At 43.6% G+C, this 21,507-nt stretch overlaps 2 protein-coding genes, 2 long non-coding RNA genes and 1 pseudogene across 4 annotated transcripts; all 5 read right to left on the reverse strand.

Annotated features, from left to right (window-relative positions):
• Nucleotides 1-6,745: 6,745 nt before the first annotated feature.
• Nucleotides 6,746-9,779, reverse strand: LOC143480793 (uncharacterized). Its single transcript, XR_013121880.1, has 3 exons — nt 9,089-9,779; nt 7,622-7,768; nt 6,746-7,051 (listed from the first exon to the last, which is right to left on the reverse strand). It is a non-coding gene; the product is annotated as an uncharacterized LOC143480793 (long non-coding RNA).
• Nucleotides 9,780-9,912: 133 nt separating this feature from the next.
• Nucleotides 9,913-11,105, reverse strand: LOC143480544 (uncharacterized). The gene is made up of 3 exons (XM_076978297.1): nt 11,037-11,105; nt 10,783-10,931; nt 9,913-10,615 (listed from the first exon to the last, which is right to left on the reverse strand). The coding sequence occupies exons 2-3, from the start codon at nt 10,789-10,791 to the stop codon at nt 10,046-10,048; spliced, it is 579 nt and encodes a 192-aa protein (XP_076834412.1). The 5' UTR covers nt 10,792-10,931; nt 11,037-11,105; the 3' UTR covers nt 9,913-10,045.
• A 401-nt stretch (nt 11,106-11,506) lies between these two features.
• Nucleotides 11,507-12,379, reverse strand: LOC143480543 (B9 domain-containing protein 1 pseudogene; annotated as a pseudogene).
• A 1,132-nt stretch (nt 12,380-13,511) lies between these two features.
• Nucleotides 13,512-17,547, reverse strand: LOC143481105 (ADP-ribosylation factor-like protein 13B). Its single transcript, XM_076979051.1, has 6 exons — nt 17,279-17,547; nt 15,432-15,502; nt 14,570-14,819; nt 14,089-14,194; nt 13,741-13,943; nt 13,512-13,656 (listed from the first exon to the last, which is right to left on the reverse strand). The coding sequence occupies exons 1-6, from the start codon at nt 17,545-17,547 to the stop codon at nt 13,512-13,514; spliced, it is 1,044 nt and encodes a 347-aa protein (XP_076835166.1).
• A 375-nt stretch (nt 17,548-17,922) lies between these two features.
• On the reverse strand, nt 17,923-20,282 carry LOC143480783 (uncharacterized). The gene is made up of 3 exons (XR_013121875.1): nt 18,521-20,282; nt 18,290-18,385; nt 17,923-18,088 (listed from the first exon to the last, which is right to left on the reverse strand). It is a non-coding gene; the product is annotated as an uncharacterized LOC143480783 (long non-coding RNA).
• Nucleotides 20,283-21,507: the final 1,225 nt, after the last annotated feature.

Here is a 21,507-nt window from a genome sequence, read left to right on the forward strand (position 1 = left end):
AACAATACACCAACAAAAATGAGTCCTTCTATTTAAGACTTCACACAACAGCTGTGAACAGAGGCTGTTTGGGATGAATAAAAACCTCAAAATTGATTAGACTAATAAAACATAACATTTAATATAAAGTAACTCCGGTGTAAAACTAGAACTCATCTTTAAAATTGAAAACAGACTTAAAACATTGTCAAATCACAGACAGATTTAAAAACTCTGGAAATCTCCACCTGCATTTAATGAGAAGTCATCCCTTCACTCAGTAGTACACAGCCAATTGAAAATCCCAACGGCAAAACATCTTTGCGATCAGTACTTTGAAGCTACACATGCAGGTAGTTTTTGAGTCTTTGAACTTTGGTTGAAGGGTTTCCAGAATCCAGCTCCAGCAGTACTTTTTGGGAAAACTCAAAACTGTATTTGAGATTCTTGGGGTATCTAAGATGCAAGGCATAGGTCAGTCCCAACAAGTAGCAACAGGATCTGCTAAGGTCCCCAAGACCGCTGAGGACCGTGGTGCCCTCAATCACAATGCCTACATCAGCTGATTCTTCCAATGACTCTTGATTCCGCAGCAGGTAAATCTTCATCATCTCCTCTGCCAGCTCTTCTTGTATACTGACAAAAGCATCAGCAGGGTTCTGCAGACATTGAAAAAACATTTTGTTAGAGCTCACTCGTAGTATGCATGTTACAAGACAGGGACACAGACATACACTCAGATCTTTAAAGTCCAATTGTTCACCTAAAAAAGGTACTTTGCATATCAGCATGAACAGTATATATTTGTACCTTTATCGATACATGTTTTAACAGAAAAATAAAATAGAATGCTTATTTTGAAAATGTATGAGAAAAGAAAATAATTTAGGTACTACAGTGTATTTCCACAGGTCAAGCTAAAGGAGGACTCCAGTGTAAAAGTAAATGTGGGTGCAGTAAAACATGAGAAAGAGTACTAACCTTTGTTGAATAGCCCCCTTCTCCCACAGCTTTCTGGGATCCAGCAGTTTTGTGCCGCTATCTTAAAGTAAAGACGAGTTCAGTAGAGTGAAGAGCACAAAATGGAGCTCATGCTAAAGTACACGCCGAGTTGCGTGTCCGTCACTGTGCTGATCACGTCTTTACTTTAAGATGGTGGCACCCAGAGATTTAGCCAAGTTACAGAATGTAAACGGTGGTTTTAATAAACTGCTTGTGCACTTTTAATGTTCTTAATGCCTCGTTTTAAATGCCAGTGCTCTCCGGATTCTACTAATGAGGTGTGGATAACGGTGTAAAATGCTATTTATCTGCATAAGCAAGAAATGCCAGGTTTCACCCATTCTAAAGCCTGTATGTACAAAATTGCTGGACCTCTGAAAGCGGCGGGAGAAAAGAGATGGGCTATTCAACAAAGGTTAGTACTTTTTATCATGTTTTACTACACCCAAAGTCCATTTCACACCGGAGTTCTCCTTTAATATTAAGTTCTTAATTTTGGGATTCAGAAATTTGGATGTGTGCTGAATGCAGGCTTGGTTCAAAATGCATTCAGTAAATTTTTACATTCAACATTTACCTATTTTATCATCCAGGAGCACATTAATAAATGGACAACGTACCTCCTTGGTTTAATCCTTCAGCTTCTCTTCTTAAATGCTACTGGTGATGTAAAACAAAAATAGGACATTTTAAAATATGCTTGACAAGTGGGGGGAAATTTTAACAATAGAAATGAAATGTTTCATTGAAAACAATAGGTTGGACAAGTGTGGCTTTCTCCTTAAGAACGTATATACAATGTCATATATGTGACAAAACAGTTCCACAACAGTTGCTGAAATCATTAGCTATAAAAGTCAGTTTAACATTTCCTAGCTAGACAGGACATGTGGCAGGTATCAGTAATGCATCCTCTCTCAGTAAAACTAAAATGTAATGCCATTCTTCCTAAGGTAACATGTGCAGTCACAATTAAGCACAATTATGCAATATTAGCATGATTAATTTTTTTTCAAAACACTACCGTTAAACATTGTTAGTCAATTGACCACCACCAAGCTTAATTTAAGTTCCTCAGCAAATTACACATAGAAGTGATATTTGGGAGTCAACTGTAGTATAAAGATTTTATTTAAAAAATGCATCAAGACAGAGACCAAGACCAGATTAAGATTTAAAAATAAAATATGTAACCACTAACTACATTCATTGTTTATCATTTTATTTAAAATGTTACAGAGTGGGGTTGGTTGGGGGCACTGTAAAACATTAGCTAGCTATCTCCTCTATAAATAAAAACATTTTCTGATTTGGACAGAACTCATCTTAAAAGAGATGCCATACTGCTAATGCACGCGGTAGCTAGTTTGTTAGCTAGTTAGCTAACTAGATTATATTAGACACAAGTTACATTACACATAGAAAATCATATCGCTGAAAATATAATTATAGTGACTAATGTTACTAGCTAGATAGCTCGCTGCTAAGGCTAGTTCTCAGTTAGTTTACTAAGTATGCTAGCTAGCTAGCTCACCGGTAACGTTAGCTTAGGGTGACCAACGTCCGTATTTCCCGGGACATGTCCGTATTTCACGTCCTGTCCCGGGCGTCCCGGGATATTTTTTAAAACTGTGGAAATGTCCTGGTTTTTAAATTACGTTAATCGGGCCATTAATTCTACAGGCACTAGGACCCTGAGCACGGCGCTGTATGACACGGAATCCCTGAGCCTCATCAGTTGAGCCTCATCATACTCAACTGGCGGAGAACCAACAACTTACGTTCACCCCCCCCCCGTGTCCTGGTTTTCCCAAACAAAAATATGGTCACCCTACGTTAGCTAGTAGTTATTAGTTAGCCAACCAGAAGGACGATTAAGCTCACTTAACTGCTAGAATAATTTTAGCTCCGTTAATTCACCGCACTGAGACATGCCTTTTAACGGCATTTATTACCGACTTTACGCCAGAGTAGAGTAAAATAAACAGAGCGGTAGCTTTAGAGCTTGTACCGCAGAAAGTAATACCCCAGGATACTCAGTAACCATAAGTTAAAGTTGTAAATGCAGATGTCACAATTACCTGGAAACATTAACAGCTGCTAGCTGACTACTTACCAATAGGCGGTGCTCCTCAGCAGATTTCCCAGGAGGCACTGGTCTTTTCCCGCACTTTTTTGTTAATGGTGTCCACGTGATGATATTTAAGTTAACTTACTCAATTTCTTCAGTTCTTATAGAGGAAAATTAAATATTGATTTGTAGTAAATAATAATTGTAGTATTTAAAACTGATCAGTTAAATTACTCCTATCTTAACTATTTTATTTGGAATCTACCAAAAATATTAAGCATGTTCTAAAAATCTAATTAGTTAGTCAACTACTAACTTATTTTCTTCAAATAAACTTAAAAAGAAGATGTAAATTGAGGACAAATTTAACTGTTGGAGATTTAGGTATTTTTTTTTACTTGTCCAACTCAAACAATCGCTTAAATTATTTTCAGATTTTTTTAATGCAGTATAGCTGTTTATTATTGAGATATTTACAAAGCCACTGGAATATTTTTTAGAGTGTAGAAGACAATTCTTATATTTTATTCCTTGACTTTTAGAAAGCATTTGATTCACTTGAACATCCCTTCATTTACAATACACTAAAATATTTTGGATTTGGAGAACATCTTCTAGATATAATTAAGATGTTACACACATACATCAATAGTTGTGTTTCCCTTCCTGAAGGAACAGGCCCAAGGTTTAATATAGGAAGAGGTATAAGACAAGGTTGCAGTTTGTCTCCACTGTTATTTATTACTGTCACTGAATTATTGTCCATACAATTAAAAAAATCTCTAATTGAAGGCATTACAATAGATGAAAAACACTGTTTTTGAAAAATAAGGAACAAATACCAGTTGCTCTTCAGGTAGTGAAGTCATTCTCCCAGGCTTCAGGTCTAATTCTTAACCTTAATAAATCTGAACTTTTAAGTATTCATGACAGTTCAGAAAATATGTTGTATAACATCCCAGTGAAAAAAGAAGTTAGATACTTGGGTATATGGGTGTCTAAAGATTCTAAATCTAGTTATAATAATAACATTCAGAAGCCAATTGAAAAATCCAGAAGAATCTTAAATAATTGGTTGCAAAGAGATTTAACGCTATTTGGAAGATCACTATTGACAAAATCTGAATTTATTTCGAGACTAATATACCCCACTTACTCTTTACCCCTTTCTAAAAAAAAATCCATAAAAGAAATAAATACCCTAATTTTCAATTTTATCTGGAAAAATAAACATATCAGAAAAGCAGACATGATCAAAAATTATGAAGATGGAGGAATAAGAGCAATTGATTTATTTATTTAAAAAATTTCAATAAACAAGAAATTCAATCTGTTAGAACAAAATTTTTTAAATTTCCAATCCTTCCTAAGGTTAAAGAAGTTCACTTTAAAATTTTTAATGAAATATATCCTTCACAGAAATTTATTTTAAAAATATTCAAATTTGAAATAGAGAATTGTCAATTTTGTAAATCATCAGTGGAATCAACTGAACATTTATTTTTTGAATGTGAGGTTTCACAAAGATTTTGGAAAGAAGTGCACAATTGGTTAATCTCTAAGTCTGTTCAACTAAGTCCTTTTTCCTGGAAAGATACTGAAAGAAACTGAATATCTGATAAATAATATATTGTTTGCTAAGTTCTATATTCATAAATGCCGTTTCACAAAATCTTTTTCAATAGAGAAAGCATTAAAAAACAAGTTCACATTATTTTGTAAATCCTTAAGAAAAGTTAATACAGCCCCTGCAATTAAACTGTTTTCGTTTATTTCAGAATTTAACTTGATTTAAGCCCAGGTTGTTGTTGAAGTTTTGTTTCTGTTTTTATTTTTAATTTTTTTTTATTATTTCTAATATTGCTAAGTTAAGTTACTTGACTAATATTTATGGTAGTTTGATAAAGTGTTTATAACTTGACTTTAAGGAGGAATTATTTAAAATAGTTCATTTAGAAATGTATGTAAATGTGAAATGGTCGTTAACTCATGTATGTCTATATTTGTTTTTGTAATGTTGTGTTGGTTTAATAAAAAAAAAAACTCCTTTTAACCGCAGTCAAGTTTAGCGCACTGCAACCATTTGACCTCATCTACCCAGCAGGCATTGCGCGTCAGAAAACATGGCTGCGCCCATATGTCATATATTTCTAATAAAAGCGTTGATTTGTAAATAAATCTGCTGCTTTTGTGATTTTTTTACAACATGTCTTAATAATTTAGATTAATTACAGCATATTAAGGCTTACAAGTGTTACCAGCTGGGGTTCCCTTTAAGGTTTACTGGTATTGTGAGAAAATGTATGTTTTTGGTCTGTAAAGTAACATTTTATAACATGACACAATATACAGTTAACCCTCAGTCATTAAGTTGTTTGAGAACAAACTGTGATGTATTGACATTTATTGCAATATCATTTTAAATCCATATTGCCGTCACTAAGTTAGACTTGACAGTATTTCCGAGAGACCATTTTGTTCTGAAGAAAATCTGTCTGATTACTGAAAACTACTACCAAGTTCAGAGAAAATTCTTCTTATGTAGGCGACACTATAGACATGATATGTGGTATAGTGAGTGTGTAGGCTACACTATAGACATGATATGTGGTATAGTGAGTGTGTCTTATGTAGGCTACACTATAGACATGATATGTGGTATAGTGAGTGTGTCTTTCTCTTTCAATGTTGGAAACATGGCCTCCACCTTGGAAGCAGTTTAAGTTGGTTTGTGAAAAGCACAGTGTGCACACATACTAATCACAAAGCTCCCTCTGTTGGGGAGGACTACAGGTTATTTCTTACCTTTCACTAGCTGTGCAGTGAACTTGGTGAACTTTCTTGACATGGAAAACTTTGAAATTCATAGTAAATATCTTTCCAAAACTGGTGCACTCTCACTATTGGCCAATGTTCTACTGTTTCCTGGTGTAAGTTGTTTTACGATGGGAGTGAATTGGGTCAAATATTAGTTAATCCCAGTTGCAGCTATACCCTAAGAGTCCTTCCCTTGATTGAGTATACAGCTCAAACCACAACCCCAAAGTAAAGAGTACTCCAAAATCGGTGATAAAGCTTGCTGCCTACTGCTAATTTAGTGTCACCGAATGCTAAACACTAACACTGCCCTCCAACAACCCAGTCAACATGTCCATGCGGGCCCCACATGGGTTTGAAATGGGCTGGCACATGGGCCCTTTTTGGGCAACCCAGCTGGGGCCCACAAAGATTTGTCCATTGGCTCCACATGGGCCCCATGTGTGTTAGCCCATGTGGGCCAATATTGGGGTCAATGTGGGCCTCAGGTGGGCCCCGTATGAGCATTGATTCACTGGCCCTACATGGGCCCCATGTGTGTTAGCCCATGTGGGCCAATATTGGGGTCAATGTGGGCCTCAGGTGGGCCCCGTATGAGCAATGATTCGCTGGCCCTACATGGGCCCCTTGTTTGTGTGGGATAATGATGGGGCCAGTGTGGGCAACAAGTAGGGCCCTTATGGTTAACTGCAGACACCCGCTTCAGCCCCATTAGGGGCCCATGGGCAAATCTTTATAGGCCCCATATGGGTTATGCAAAGGGGGCCCAAATATCAGCCCATCACTCACTAGAATGTCAGCTTGCATCACACATTTGGAGCACAATTACTATAATGCTAACTTGTGTCATCCAATGTGGGTCCCTGTGGAGTCATGGAGGGCTTCAGGTGAGGTCTCTGCTGTACATACCTAATGCAATATTCAGTTGCTTTTCTTACTTTGCAAAACTGTTGTATAAGAGCACAGCACTAAAGACTGTATTATCATAAGTAATTTCAATCAGAGATGAGCTGTTTATAATAATACTTACATTTAAATGACGACAAATGCTTGATCAATCCTAATAAAAATGTTTTATTGAAAACGACAACTCATTAACAATTTTAACCAATGTCCATAAAACATATGTTAAGAGTCTTTAGAATCCTTTACTGTGTGTTGCTGAGTTGTGTAGTTTCACATCTTGTAGAGAGAGAGAGAGAAGAGGGGAGGGAGAGACAGACAACAGTATTAATTAAAGCACACAACAGTAACACTGCAGATTATCTAAACCACTTTTAGCAATGATAAACATCCTTCTCTGTGAATCTAAAACATGGTAAAGCATAAAAATCCTGTTTGTACTATTGAATTAGCACACTAGGCCTGTTTAATGGGCATGCATTTTCTGCACCACCTGGGTCCTGACCATAATACACTGTACAGAACTCTATGAAGGCTCTTGCCAGCTTCTAGTTTGCACAGTATAATAAAATCCTGACCAGTACTCCTTCAAATATACTATACAATTCACTAATTTGAGCTGCTGCAGTTACTCAAAATTTCCAAAGACACTGATGTCTAACACTTTAATCACCTCTTGGGGGAGATTTTACAAAGGCCAAGTGATGTGTTTACAAGTTAGGTGTACATAAAACATTTAAAAACTCCAATATAGGAGCTGTCAGGGTTTTGGAAAGTAAAAATGACTGATTTTCACATGCCTTCATAGTCACATTATCACAAACGTGTAACTCACTATTGATTACTTACATCTGTTCTGCGTTCCTTTTTTGAAAGTCTCTCTGCGCTCTCAGTGCACGGTTTCCATCATGGTCACGAGCATTGGTAAACCACTTTGAGACAGCTCTCTCAACATCTTTAGTTAATTCTGAAGATAAGCATTTTGTTTTAGGGCACCTACAAAACAAAATTTAAAATTCAGATAGAATAAACTGAGGCAAAAACAACCACCACATGTTACTTGTAAAACGAGAAAACCGCTATCTAACTTGGACCCATTACAAGAATGATTAGTAGCTGTTTATCCGTAAGACAATACTCTTTTCTGCTATAGACAAGATTGTCTATGGTAGGTTAGGACTACGATCATTTGTTTTTCCCCCTCATACTGGGATTAATACTACACAGCTCTACCTTAGAAATGCAGTCATTTGTACAGTGGTACCTCGAGATACGAGTTTAATCCGTTCCAGACCCGTGCTCGTATCTCGAACTGCTCGGTTCTGGAAGCAATTTAACAATGTAAAATATTGTAATTGGTTCCGGTCCTTAAAAAAGTCACAAAACTAGCGTAAATGTGGAAAAAAGACATGTACTCCGGCCGAACAGACGAGCGAGTTCGGCTACACGAGTGCCTTTCTCATGCAGGTGAATAATCTCCTGCTTAGTTTCTAGTTATCATTCTCTTCTCACTGGACTTTCCACTACTAGAGCCTTTTTTGGAGCCATAATGCAAAACAAACGTTTGTAGTATTGAAATGCTGTACTGTATACACCGTACGTAGTGTTACTCGTTGCAAAGCACACGTGCGAATGGCTGTGATGACCGGTTCATGCTCGTATCTCGAACGTGCACTCGGGTGTCGAACAGAAATTTTGCTCGTCTCGGTGCTCGTATCTTGGATCGCTCGTATATAGAGCAGCTCGTATCTCGAGGTACCACTGTATTTGGTATATTTAATGCCAGGACACGACTTACTATTAACTGTAAAGGTTTATCACTTAATTAATAACTAACAGGACAATTATCTTTTCTACCAAAACGTTAAGCAAACATTCTCTAAACATAACTAGCTAGCTAGTTAACCAAGGTGACCACTTAGTTCTAGTGTTTGCTAAGATAGGTTAACTCACTATCTTAGGTTAGCTAGCCCAGCAACATCGAAATCTGCACTTATGTCTTAGCTGATCTAGGAAAATTAATTAACTAAATCTAGGTGGGTTACGTCGAAAATGTGTAAACATAGACATTTAAACACTATATTTCCCCCCACAGATTATTCCTCTTAGCCATAACAAATGAACGGCTTGCGTTCTACCTTTCAACACTAACGGTTGTTTTAGCTATCAAGCTAGCAAATTAACATAGCTAGGTTTGAATTAAATATAACGTCAGGCATTATATCCTCAGATATTTTTCTTTCTTTCATTGTATATTTGTTCTTTTACACATTGATAACCAAATTAGAGAAACCGGATAAAAAGTTAATTTCTTACCTCAGTGAATGATATCTCCAACGGATATAAAAATTCACTTTCAGTCAGGCCAGGCGGGAGACCGTTTAGTCTTTCGTTGGGGGCGGGCGCGCACGAGAGGAGGCGAGGCAATGGTTTATTCCATACATCTGAAGCAGGTTCATTAACTTTGTTAATATTTTGAATGAATTTAGTTATTATAACTGCTTCACAAATTAAACTATATCAACATGCAATTTATTTGTTTGTGTGCCAGAGAAATATCCAGTTCTACCATCATTTGCTTGAGCTGAGGTATAAAATCATGTACTATGTAAAAATGTCTGTTTTGTAAATGGTATTTAAAAGTCCGTTTTTAAAATATTAGGCTGTTTTAAAAATCAGGCCCACGTGGGTCCCAACTATAACCCAACTGGGGCCGGGATTTATAACCCCAATGGGGCCCACAAATGTAACTCAACTGGGGCCCGAATAGAACCCTTAAAAAAGCCCACTCTAAGCCCATGCCCAGATAAAACCCATACTGCCCAGTTAAATCCCATGTGGGGCCCATGTGGACATGTTGGCTGGGAACCTGGCCACTAATCCTTCAGGACTAAAGTGCAAATCCCCAGCTAATCCCAGCATAGTGTGACAGTCCTGGGCCAGAACATTTCACGGGGCAGTGCCCACACGCAGCCTGAGTCATTGTCTGTGCATGCTATCGATGGAAGGTGGTAGGGCACAGGCGGACCACTAGCAAGAGCTCCGTGCTAGCGTTGTGCTTGTGTGTGCTCACAGGAAGGTGACGTTGTTGATGGTGGGCCTGGACAACGCTGGCAAGACTGCGACCTTGGTGCCTTAGCCCGCTTGTGTCCCGAGTCTTTCTTCTCAACATAGTATTCAAATGAGCGAGGGAAGTCACCTTGCCCATTCTCCAGATCCCGGTCTCGTTCGTCATTGCATCTATCTATGATGGCGCCGGTGGTGGTAGTGGTCTCAGCGGTGGTGGGTGTGCCCGTCCCGGTGGCGATCTCTCTCTCGCTCTCCAGGGATCCTCTCTCGACTGGCCGAGCGATCCTTATCGGTATGGTGGTCTCTGTTGGGACGATGGCGATGGCGGTGCCTGTAGCGCTCCCGATTTTGGTTTTCCCGCTCTCGATAATGTCGCTGCCTGGATCTGCCTCGCTCCTTCAGGGTGGAGGAAAGGTGTGGCTGCTCAGTCTTTAACACACTTCCGCTCCTCATGCGCCACCGTTCACCTGCACAGGCCGTCTGAGGTCTGGTAGACTGTGGTGTGCTAGAGGACGAGGGCAGCGGGCACAGGTGGGATGCGGCAGCCGAAGAACTGCAGGGGCTGGGCTGGCTCTGGCTCGGCCGCACTGTCTTTCCCTGGCCGATGAGGAAGTTCAGCTTAGGCCTGTTTGGTGCTTCCGGGATGGCCGTGGGCCGCACGGGTTGAGATGCGGAGGAAGAGAGAGACAATCCAGGGCCCGTCTTCGAGACGCTGCTGCTGTTGCTGCTGCCAGGCTTTGAGCCACCGTGGTCCTCCTTCACGGGAGAGTTATTCTGCAAAGTGAACAGCGGTCAGTTATGGGAAATCTGAATATCAGGAACAGAAAGTAAGAGTTTAACAGTGTAAACAAACAAAACACAGCCCTCTCAATTATACTAGTGAACAATAACAACCAGTTCCCAGTCAGATTTCCTGGCATGGTGCAGTGGTGTGGTGATACCTTCGCCATGTGAGGAGGAAGCTGTGGACCGATGAAGGAGGTGGAGGTGAACTGAGGCCCGTTCACCTTGGCCGTGGTGACCGGGTGAGGGGAGCAATGACCGGGACCATGGGTCACAGAGTTACAGTCTCAGTTTAAGATCTGTTGACCTAAACATGATGGATTGGGGGGGGGATAAAAGTGTATAAAATGCCTTTCTAAATATTCCACTATTCAAAAATCTGGAGCTGGTTTAAACATTAGGTTGAACTTACCGGATGTAGAACAGTAAGTACGCTTGTTGGTTCAGCACTGATCGTATGTCACTTACAGATACTGATGCATCGTTTATCTCATACCACTGCCCATTACCAGACTGAAATAAAAACATTATTCCATCCATTAGCTAGAGCAGAAACTCAGTGCAAAAACGCAGAGAATGCTGAAACCGCGCAGCACATCAAACCTTCACATAGCAGTAGTAGTGTCCGGCGTGGCAGCTAAACCCGGAGTGGACCAGCACAGTGTACAGGCCGTAGAGCTGTGGCTCTCCGTGGGACTGCGACATGAACGGACGCATGTCCAGATACTCTGGATACCTCATGTCCTGCACAGGGGGACAGAGAACAGTTGTACAGCAGCATAGATCACGTGAAACGACTAAGGAAAGTGTACAACAGTGCGGCAGAATTAAGTACGGTGGCCAAACCTTTGCAATTTTGCCTCCGTTGAAGTTAGCGAAGCGCTTTTTTTTTTTTTTTTTTAAATAACTTCATGTTTATTACAAATGTACAAAACAGGTAGTGTGACTGATCTGTGTGATCTATAGTGCTCATCAGCTCCCGTAGGGTTGTTGTGTTCTGGACAGGTGTGTGGCAGGTGCTTGCTCTGTGGAGGTAGTGTCATAACCCAGCTTCTTCATGTCCTTAGTAATGATGTTGAACTGTAGAGTTACGAAGCCCTGGGAGCGCACCCTAGTTACTTCTCTTCCCTCTCCCTGGGCAACCACCTTGGGATCTGTATACTCCGGCCGTCTACCCATCAACCAGCTTGTGAATTTCTGCAGTCTTGATGTGGACTCAGGAACAAACATTGGAATTGTCCTTGTGTGTCTCCCAGGGACAAACGGAACATGTACTGATCCATAACCCCTGACGACGTCATTCCCAAAAGAATCTGGGCCAAACACACTGATCACAATCTGAGGCTAGCCAAGTGGGTTGGTGCTTTTAAAAGTGATGTCCAGTGGGAAGTTCCACACCAAACCTCTGGAGGAATCTCTTCTTTTCGATGTTATCTGAGATATTCCCTCCTCCAACCCTGACGTGGGTGCCCAGTCGTGTCCGTACACAAAACAATACTTGCAGTACAAGTCATCATATTCCGGGAAATTAGCCCCTTCGATTTGCCCATTGACCATGAGAAGAAACACAGACGGGTTGTTCGAGGTCATCACAACAAACAGTCAACACTGAAATTAAATGAAAATGCTCATCTGCTCGCTAGATTAGCAACTAGATCACCAGCCACGCTAACTCGCACAGCTAGCGGCCTGCGACACAAATTGCGGATGGTTGCTAACATCATCTCTGATGCTAGGGCGGCGTTAGAGCAATGGTGAGCACATTGGAGCTACGGTGGACGGTAAATCTCTTTGAGGCTTGAACCATTTTCTTACATCTACAAACACAACCAAATTCACAATGAGGACAGAAAAGATAATAGGCAACACAGACCACAATAAATTCATCACTAGTGGTCCCATGACAACAAATAGAGCTTGGTTTATCTCCAGAGATAAACCGGTGTGCCTCATACTTATCCAAGATAGTCTTGCCGTGTGTTAAGTAAGTTTGGCTAGAACCCTCATCTGGTGGAGGTGGTGGAGTGGGGCTCTAGGTGGAGTCCTCAACCCTCAGAGGTTCAACCCTGTTTCTCCACCTCAGACGCAGTTTCCTGGTCTTCTTTTGGGCTTGGTCTGCTGGCCCTGAGGAGGAGATAAAGCCTTTTAGCAGCCTAGTTTAGGTTGCCAACAATCTGTTTCCCAGGGTGTTTCAGTTCTGCTGACTGTTTGTTGACCCTAATTAAATAGCAGTTGTAGTTTTTATTAAATCCATCATTTTAAGTGTTAATTCAGGTTAATTATCTAAAGCAAGGCTATCAAGTTCTACTGGTAGAAGCCCGCAGCTCTGTATAATTTAGTGCGTGTCATGTTTTAACATTAGTGATTAATTTCATCAGCTAATCAAGTGTTTGCTGAGGTGAGTCAGGTGTGTTAAGAGGGGAAAATGCTGAGGGATGCATTGCAGATCAGAACAGACTAGAGCGTGGGCCTAGGGGACTAGAGCGTGGGCCTAGGGGACTAGAGGGTGGGCCTAGGGGACTAGAGCGTGGGCGTAGGGGACTAGAGGGTGGGCCTAGGGGACTAGGGCGTGGGCCTAGGATACTGGTACTACCAAGATGAAGGAGATAAGTAATCCCACACCCAACAGACACCCTTCCACAACAGCAAAAAGAGTAATCACTTTAAAACAACTTAATACATTTTATTTGGATCATATGAAACATTCTGACCTGATTTGGTGCTCTCAACATCCTCCTTCGGTTTGCTCCTGCAATTCAGAGCGCCGCCCTGCAGGGCGTCCTCTCCCTTTCCCGTCTCCTTATTGTCCTCCTGAAATAATTTACTAAATTAACTGAAGTTTGAACAGTGGTCTGATTAAGAGGAACATTGAGGCACATTAAACACCTCATTGGCTGGGAGGGAAACCTGCCTCATGAACAACACTGTTTATTGGCTGGATGGGGCTGGGCATGTTGACACCCTCCTCCATCTCCTTCTTCTCCTCCACTCGCCTCTCTTCCTGCTCCGCCTCCTCACGCTCTTTTCTGTCCCTACAGGAAGAGTAAACCCTTCAAAATATATATTTCACCAGAACCAAAACAGTACTGTCTCTCTCACACACACGGTTTCCTGACCTCTCCTCCCGTATTTGCCGCACTCGTTCTGCTCGCTCCTTCCTGTCTTGCTCCTCCCAGGCCCGCTGCTTGGCCGTGTCCCTCTGCACACGCTCAGAGATCGCCTCGTAGTCCTCGGCGATGTTGCTCAGGAGCCATTTCAGGCCTCTCCTGATGGACTTGTCCACCGTCCGGCCGTAGCCCAACACCGCCGAGCACGGCTCCTGGTGAGGTCAGCACAAGTTCAGCCTCGTCTCGTTGGCTTGTTTTCTCAAAGGTACAGCTGGATTGTACCCCCCCCCCCAGGAAAACCTTGTAGGCTACCAAGTTTCTCCCCGCTGTGAAGATGCTCACTGAATAAATACTCACAAGCTGACAGCGACATTTTTGCTCATTGACCAGCTTCTCCAGTGATAGGCTCTCAATGATGTCGGCTTCAGGCAATGCTCCTTCCTGGTCCTGCTTATTGGCCAGTCTGGGGGGGGGCCAAGTGAAAGCTCTCACAAACACATGACTCAAGGTCTGCACTTCAGAGCACTGAAGTGTGTGTGTGTGCGTGTATGTGCCTAACACGGACAAAACACAAACAACTACGGACAACCAATACATCCTCATGGTGTCTGCCGTCTGCGATGTTGTGTCTCGTGATGTCTGTTACCACAATATCACGTTGGAGAACCATCTATAACAGGAGATGTCATGTGGATGATCTAAGGTCTGTGCTTCTCACAGTGACGTTGTAGGAACTATGGTGTTGAAGTGCAGGGGTGCTCTGAAGGCTGCGAGGAGGTGCGGGAAACGAGACGTGCGTGAGACGCGTGTGAGACGTAACGAGAGACGTGCCACTCACACTAGCACGGGCTTGCCGGCGATGCGAGGGTGTCGGAGGACCTCGGCCAGGGTGGCTCTGGTCTCATGGATCCTCTGGATGTCGCTGGAGTCCACCACGAACACCACGCCGTGCGACTCTGAGTAGTAGTTCTCCCAGATGCCGCGGATGCGCTTCCCGCCGCCGAGGTCGAAGATGGTCACCTGGAACTTGCCTTGTTTCAGGTCCACCTTGGAGAAGCCCACCGTGGGGGCCACATTGACTGGGTTCTCTGAGGGAGAGACATGCGTTACTGTGAGACTACGGTGCGCTTAGCGACCCGCAGTAGCTTTAACCTTGGAGCGAGCTGAACTTGTACCGACTCCGAGAGCGAGACTGGAGAGTTTCATTCAGCCTTTACCCAGAGCTTTACTGCTCATCTCATTAGCGTCCGTCTACATCACACCCTGCTCAAGGCTCTATATCTAACAGGGCATTGCATTGAAGAGTATTTAGCTGCTTCTGTCTACTGGGCCAACACAAGACAATGAGACCTGCAGGGGTGGTACGTGCTCGTTACTGTGAGATATGTTGAATGCTAAAATGTTGGGAAACAAAAGCAAACTACTGTACTTTAGAGCCACGCCTTAAAACACATTACAATATTTAGAAGACCTTTTATATATTTAGAAGAAAAGATAGACTTTGAAAAAGAAGAGAATAATAAGTAAATAAAAGCAAGAAATTGCAGTTACAAATGACAAACCAGTATATTAATCACGATATGCTGTATGAAAGGGTGGGTATAAAACACTATGGCATCTGCACCTTGGCATTAGGAGTTTAAGGTGATGGATGAATGGCATACCACACACACACTCACACACACTCAGTGTAGCCTCACCTCCCTGAATGCCCCGCACGGTTGCAGTCTTGCCAGCGTTGTCCAGGCCCACCATCAACAACGTCACCTTCCTGTGAGCACACACAAGCACAACGCTCAATGACTCAGGCTGCGTGTGGGCACAGCCCCGTGAAATGTTCTGGCCCAGGACTGCCACAGTGTGTTGGGATTAGCTGGGGATTTGCACTTTAGTCCTGAAGGATTAGTGGCCAGGTTGTTGGAGGGCAGTGATAGTGTTAGCATTCGGTGACACTGAATTAGCAGTAGGCAGCAAGCTTTATCACCGACTTTAGAGTACTCTTTACGTTGGGGTTGTGGTTTGAGCTGTATACTCAATCAAGGGAAGGACTCTGGGTCTTCCACATCTTAGTGTATAGCTGCAACTGGGATTAACTAATATTTAATATTTAACTAATATTAACTAATATTTTACCCAATTCACTCTCACCGTAAAACAACTTACACCAGGAAACAGTAGAACAGGCGTACTCAACTAAATTTGTCCGCGGTCCAATTTTGGCAGATACCTGCGAACGTAACACTCGTGACGGAGTGTTTTTTCAATAGCCAGGGCTCTCAAGTCTCACGCATTGAGCGTGTGACACACGCATTTGACCGTCTTCACACGCTCACATGCCACACTTCACCTCCACTTTTTCTCGCCGATTTCACACGGCGAGAAAAAAAAAATCTAGTTTATTTACCTCCGATCCATATATATATATATGTCGCCCTCCACTGGCGATCGATCGCGATATACAAACCCTCCCCCGCTCAACAACTCACGTTCGCCCACCCCACCCCCCGACTTTTTTTGAGTGTTATATACTATGACCTAACACAAGGATTGTCTGCTACGGAGGAAATTCAACACAGAACAGCAGCAGATGAGATATAGCTGCTGAAGTAAATTTGGCCATGCCTCAGAGCTATTGATTGACATGTGACAACCAGACTATATGCAAATCTCAAAATGTTTTTAAGCAGTCTTGATAATGAGATTCTTCTGAGTAGATTGGTTAGTTCCAATCTAATCTAGTCTAGGTTGAAAACGCACTTATTAAGTTTAGCGTTTGGTAACTAATAAGCCCCCTTAGATAAAGGTACAGATCCAGGGGTTCATAGGCGACGGGTTTTATGGTAGACTGGAGCGCTGGTGCTGTCATCCTGTCACTGCACGTGGTCACTCAAGTTTGTTGACAGTGCAGTGGATGGATGCTAATGTCTCAGAATGCTCCCAAATCTGTTACATATAATAATAATAATAATAATTATTATTATTATTATTATTATATGCCAACTCCTGGGAACAGGGCTGACACCGAACGTTTAAAATATGAATAACTTCATTACAACACCACACTATATGGTGAACGTAAATTAACAATTTTCAGTATATTAATTGCTTACCCTATTTCTCACTATTTTCTCAAAATGTTCCCAAGCAATGGAGCGCTTGGTTGAAGTAGAGGTGGTGGAGGATTCCATATTGTTTGCAAGATCAATAATGATACTGTACAACACAAAGGGGCCATCATGAGCGCTTTACTGCTTCTTAAGTAGTGAATGAAACATGAGATAGCAGCAAAACATTGGACCAGTCCCGCCCATTTGCGGTGGTTCATTGATGCATTCGAAGCTTCAAACGTCATAGTCACATGATAGTAGCGACTTCAATACAAGTTCCGGTACACTGTGTCGAATCAGCAGGTGTTGGGAAAAGTGACACAAGCTTCAAAGCCTCGGTGTCAAGCCGCCCACCCCTAATAAAGGGGCTCCCAGGCACCACCCCTGAACAGCAGGGGCGGCAAACCCCTAAACGCCGCCAAGGGAGGAAACCCTGCGACGGTTGGGACTGAGCCTCGGAGAGGCACACTGGGAGTAAGAGCAGCTGGGAGTTGTCCTCCACCCCTGGGCACCCTCTCAGAGCACACCCCAGCCTCCGCACCAGCTGCCTTAGCACCTGCGTAGCTGCTTTCTGGGTCCTGGTAGATCCCCCACTGGTATCTGGAGGGAGGTCTCCAGCCTTCTTGACCAGGGCATGTTGTGTTATGTTATACTGTACTTTATGGATCCCACGAGTAGGAAATTCAGTGTAGATGGGCCGGGATCGCATGCCGCTGTCGCTTTGTGGAGGAGCACACCTTCTCTTTGTTGAGTGTGCAGGTCTCCAGCTCAGAGGCAGAGGTGTGTGTTTGGGGGGAGGGTTGTTAGCGGCTGTACCGGGGCATTATTTTTTAAAAAGCTGTCAAATGGACCAATTTTAATTTTCATTTCATTCATTCATGAATGAAACCACAATCACCACTTGTCAAGCACACCAGTTTATAGTTTAATCACCTAAAGTGAACAGTGAACAGTTAGGTCTCATTTAATATTGAGTAATCAATATATTTTTTGTGTTTAGTTAACAATATATCGCAGAATACTGGACTTTAAACAGTCACTGACACTGAATCTCATGTTATTAAGAAGAATTGTCACAAGTGAATTCATTTTCATAATGCTGTAGTTTATTTTCACCATGTGTGTATTTTTGTGTTTATGTGCGTGTGTAGTTTGTCCAGGAATCTGCGGTGTGTCAGTTGTGCAGGAGATCACAGCAGTAGCAGAGCTGGAGGAGGAGCTCTAGTGTTGGGCAAGTGGCCGTCCTGCACCTACCATAGAGTGGAGTCATGATAGGGACTGAGTCAAAGTTATACACACACACCAAATTCAAATTAATCTTTTTATCACATGTTCAACTCATTCAGCAGAGATTTTGTGTGTATGTGTTTATCTTTGTGTGAGGTTTGCCTCACTATCATCCAGACAATTAGGTGATTTTTCTGGAGCAGTTATTTCATTCTTACTCTTACCTTTATTCTCCTCACAGGCTGGATCTCTCTTCCTGTAGTTGATTTTCCGACCTTTCCCCCTTGTCCCTCTCCTTGTTTTTCTTTTCTCAGTTGTAGCTATGAGGAAATTCAAAGAAGAAAAAGACTCTACACTCCTGGACCTTTTATCCCCCTGGAGCGAATATTATGGTAAAACATAATACCAGTATCATCCCAGTATTATGGGATGTGATGTACATGTGCTTGACTCACTGGGTGGTTGCATAGTGCTTATATTTGCCTGTTCGATGTCCTCAAAGGCCACACCCTCAGCACTCTTCAAAGATGCTTCTGCAAAAAAAAAAAAAAAAAAGATTTTATCAACAAACTCTAATTAAATATTACATGGTAATAACAGGTGAATGTTTTTCAGCTGAACTGTAAGTTTGAATGTTGTTGATATTAATAGCTATTGAACAGGTCGATGACAGCAAATTAGCAAATGTGTTATCAACATGGGATGAATGTCTTTTGCTGGGTTAGAGGCCAGCATCCACATACCAGAGTGAAGAAATTTTGTATGTGTATGTTTATCTTTGTGTGAGGTTTACCTCCTTGTTGTCCAGACAATCAGGTGCTTTCCCTGGAGCAGTTATTTCATTTTTACTCTTACCTTTATTCTCCTCACAGACTGGATCTGTCTTCTTGTAGTTGATCTTTCCACCTTTCCCCCTTGACCCTCTCCTTGTTTTATTTATTTTCTCATTTTTGTTATCAATTGTAGCTATGAGGAAATTCAAAGAAAAACACTTCTACAATATTTCATCAATTTTTCCTGTTTCGACCGCAGATATGGAATAACCCGGCAGGTGAGGTAGCCTGTCCAGGTACAAGTTACGCGGGCATTTTTTAGACCACCTTTTCAAGGTCCCTCCTCAAAACTGAGGTGAACAGTGCGGTCCCTAAATAGGGCTGCTCAGTCACACAGGGGTCTGGCGAGAACAGCTGCCACTCAGCCCCAGCTGTGAGCGACCAATACCCTATGACGCTGACATGTAGGGCTCTGACTAGGAGCTCCCAGCCAATTCAAACCTGCCCCCGTCGCCAGACACCCCATCGCTGTCAGACTTCAACCAGATGTGGATCGGTAATATCACCATTGGTCAGAGGTGGATACCTGTGCCAGGAGATTTTTAAGTGCTGTAGGGGGTGCGCTATCTGCAGGAGGCTGCCGGGTCCTGTTTCTGTTCAGGTCCGCCTATTGCGCGCCACCAGCGCCTTACTTTTCTGTCAGGGTGTGCTCCCTTAGCCCTTGCCTGAAAAAAGGCTACCCACAAGGCAGTGGGGCTATTTGCCCATAGTTGGGGCAGTGGTTGATGGGTGCTAGGACGTGTCCACCCTGTGGTGGGCCTACACACCGCATCTCTGGGGCCCACTGCTGCTCCGAGATCCCCTGCAGTTTAGCCCGGGACCACGAGGACCCAGTTTACGTGTGTGGCCGCGAGGAGGCACTGCAGGAGTCTTGGCGGTGGACAGGCTGTGTACTGGCAGAGGAGACTTACGCACTCAGCTCCTCGTTTTACCCCCGGTGAGGGGGCTAGCCAGCGGCAGTAGCTGAAAGGAGAAAGTTGCGAGCAGAAAGAGACATGCACTAACTACAAGAACTTCTACACTACTGCACTAGACGCCTCACACACACCCTGTGCACAAACGCGCACACACACACACACATACACACACACAGAGGCGGTCTTTGCATAGAGGCATTGGTAGGCAATTGCCTTGGGCCCCTCCCACTGCAGCCCACTGTAGGGCCCCCCCTGACTAGCTAACTTATTTCTCGCATATTAATGTTGATTGGCCCCCTAGCTAAATTCACCTTGAGCCCCCAAATTGCTAAGTCCGCCACTGCACACACATACACACACACACCCATACACACACCAACACAAAACACACACGCACACTTACCCTGATCCCCCTACCATGGGGGAGGGGTCTCCTCCAATTCAGGAGAACCCCCCACATTCCTGGTCAGGGCCTCCCTCGGGAGCTACGCCCTGTGTGTTGGGGGGGACCGGCTGTGGTCCCGTGCCATGGACCACAGCCGGTCCCCCCCAACACACATTTAAGGGGAGGAGCATGCGTGAAATTACATTTAACATAACAAATCACAAACACGCTAGGACAAAACACACACTCAAAGACTAGACACAAAAAAATAACGAAAAAATACAAATAACGAACAGATGGGACCCACAAATGCGCGCTCTACGTACATACAAAATAGTGACGCGCCGCTCATGTTCGCAGTCGCTCCCCACATGAAACACAAGACAACACGGGGAGCGAGGCGACAGTGACGAGCGGTATCAGCGTCACACACAAACCATTTAACATTTAACATAACGAGCACGCACACTGATCCACACGTCTCACTCATACGTACACACTTTAAACACCCACACAATATGAAGAGTTTTCCCAGGGAAGACAGCCCTGGTCCTCGCCGTGCCACACACACAACACATAAGCACGGCGGAACTCTTCACACAAACATCACACAGAGAAACACTTACCACGAGACATGACCACGAACAAACGACCCTCAGGTGAGACGGATCGCGGGCTCCGCCCACCTGAGGGACGAACACCACAACAACGACAACTGCCGCTGTGGACAGATGCGACCGGTAGGGGGCCGCCGTACGGAGACAGACCCCCCCCCCCCACCAAGCCACACTCCCCTCCACTAGGTGTGTGGCACACAGCGGCAGCACACAAAACATGAAGGGGCAGGAAGGCAGGGACACACCCCCTGCAGTCCAGCAGCTGAAACACAGAACACAAAACATACATTAGCTCACCTACCTGGGCGGGACCCTAGACCGACTGGGCCGTCAACAACACAAAACCACGCCCCAGTCGGTCACAGGTCCCTCACGCCCTAACCGGCATTTGGCCGCTTAGCCCCACAGGTGTGAGGACGAGGAGCTACGGCTCCTTATTCGTCCGTGGTGTACGTATGTGCAGGTTACCTCCCTGGGGTGTGGCTACGTCCCCTCCTGGACCTACCTCCTCCCGGAACTGACCCCTGCCTTCTGCTAGGGGTCACCCCAGCCTCCTGGGGAGTCAGCCCCAGCCGGGGCCTCCCATCACGAGGTGGACTCCTCCACCCAACCATGGAGCGCCAGAGACCGAGGCCCAAAGCACCCCCATGGCGGGCTGGGGTACAGCCTCAAGGGCCTCCTGGTCACCCC

The sequence above is a fragment of the Brachyhypopomus gauderio genome, chromosome 17, assembly GCF_052324685.1.
Source record: "Brachyhypopomus gauderio isolate BG-103 chromosome 17, BGAUD_0.2, whole genome shotgun sequence".
NCBI lineage: Eukaryota > Metazoa > Chordata > Actinopteri > Gymnotiformes > Hypopomidae > Brachyhypopomus > Brachyhypopomus gauderio.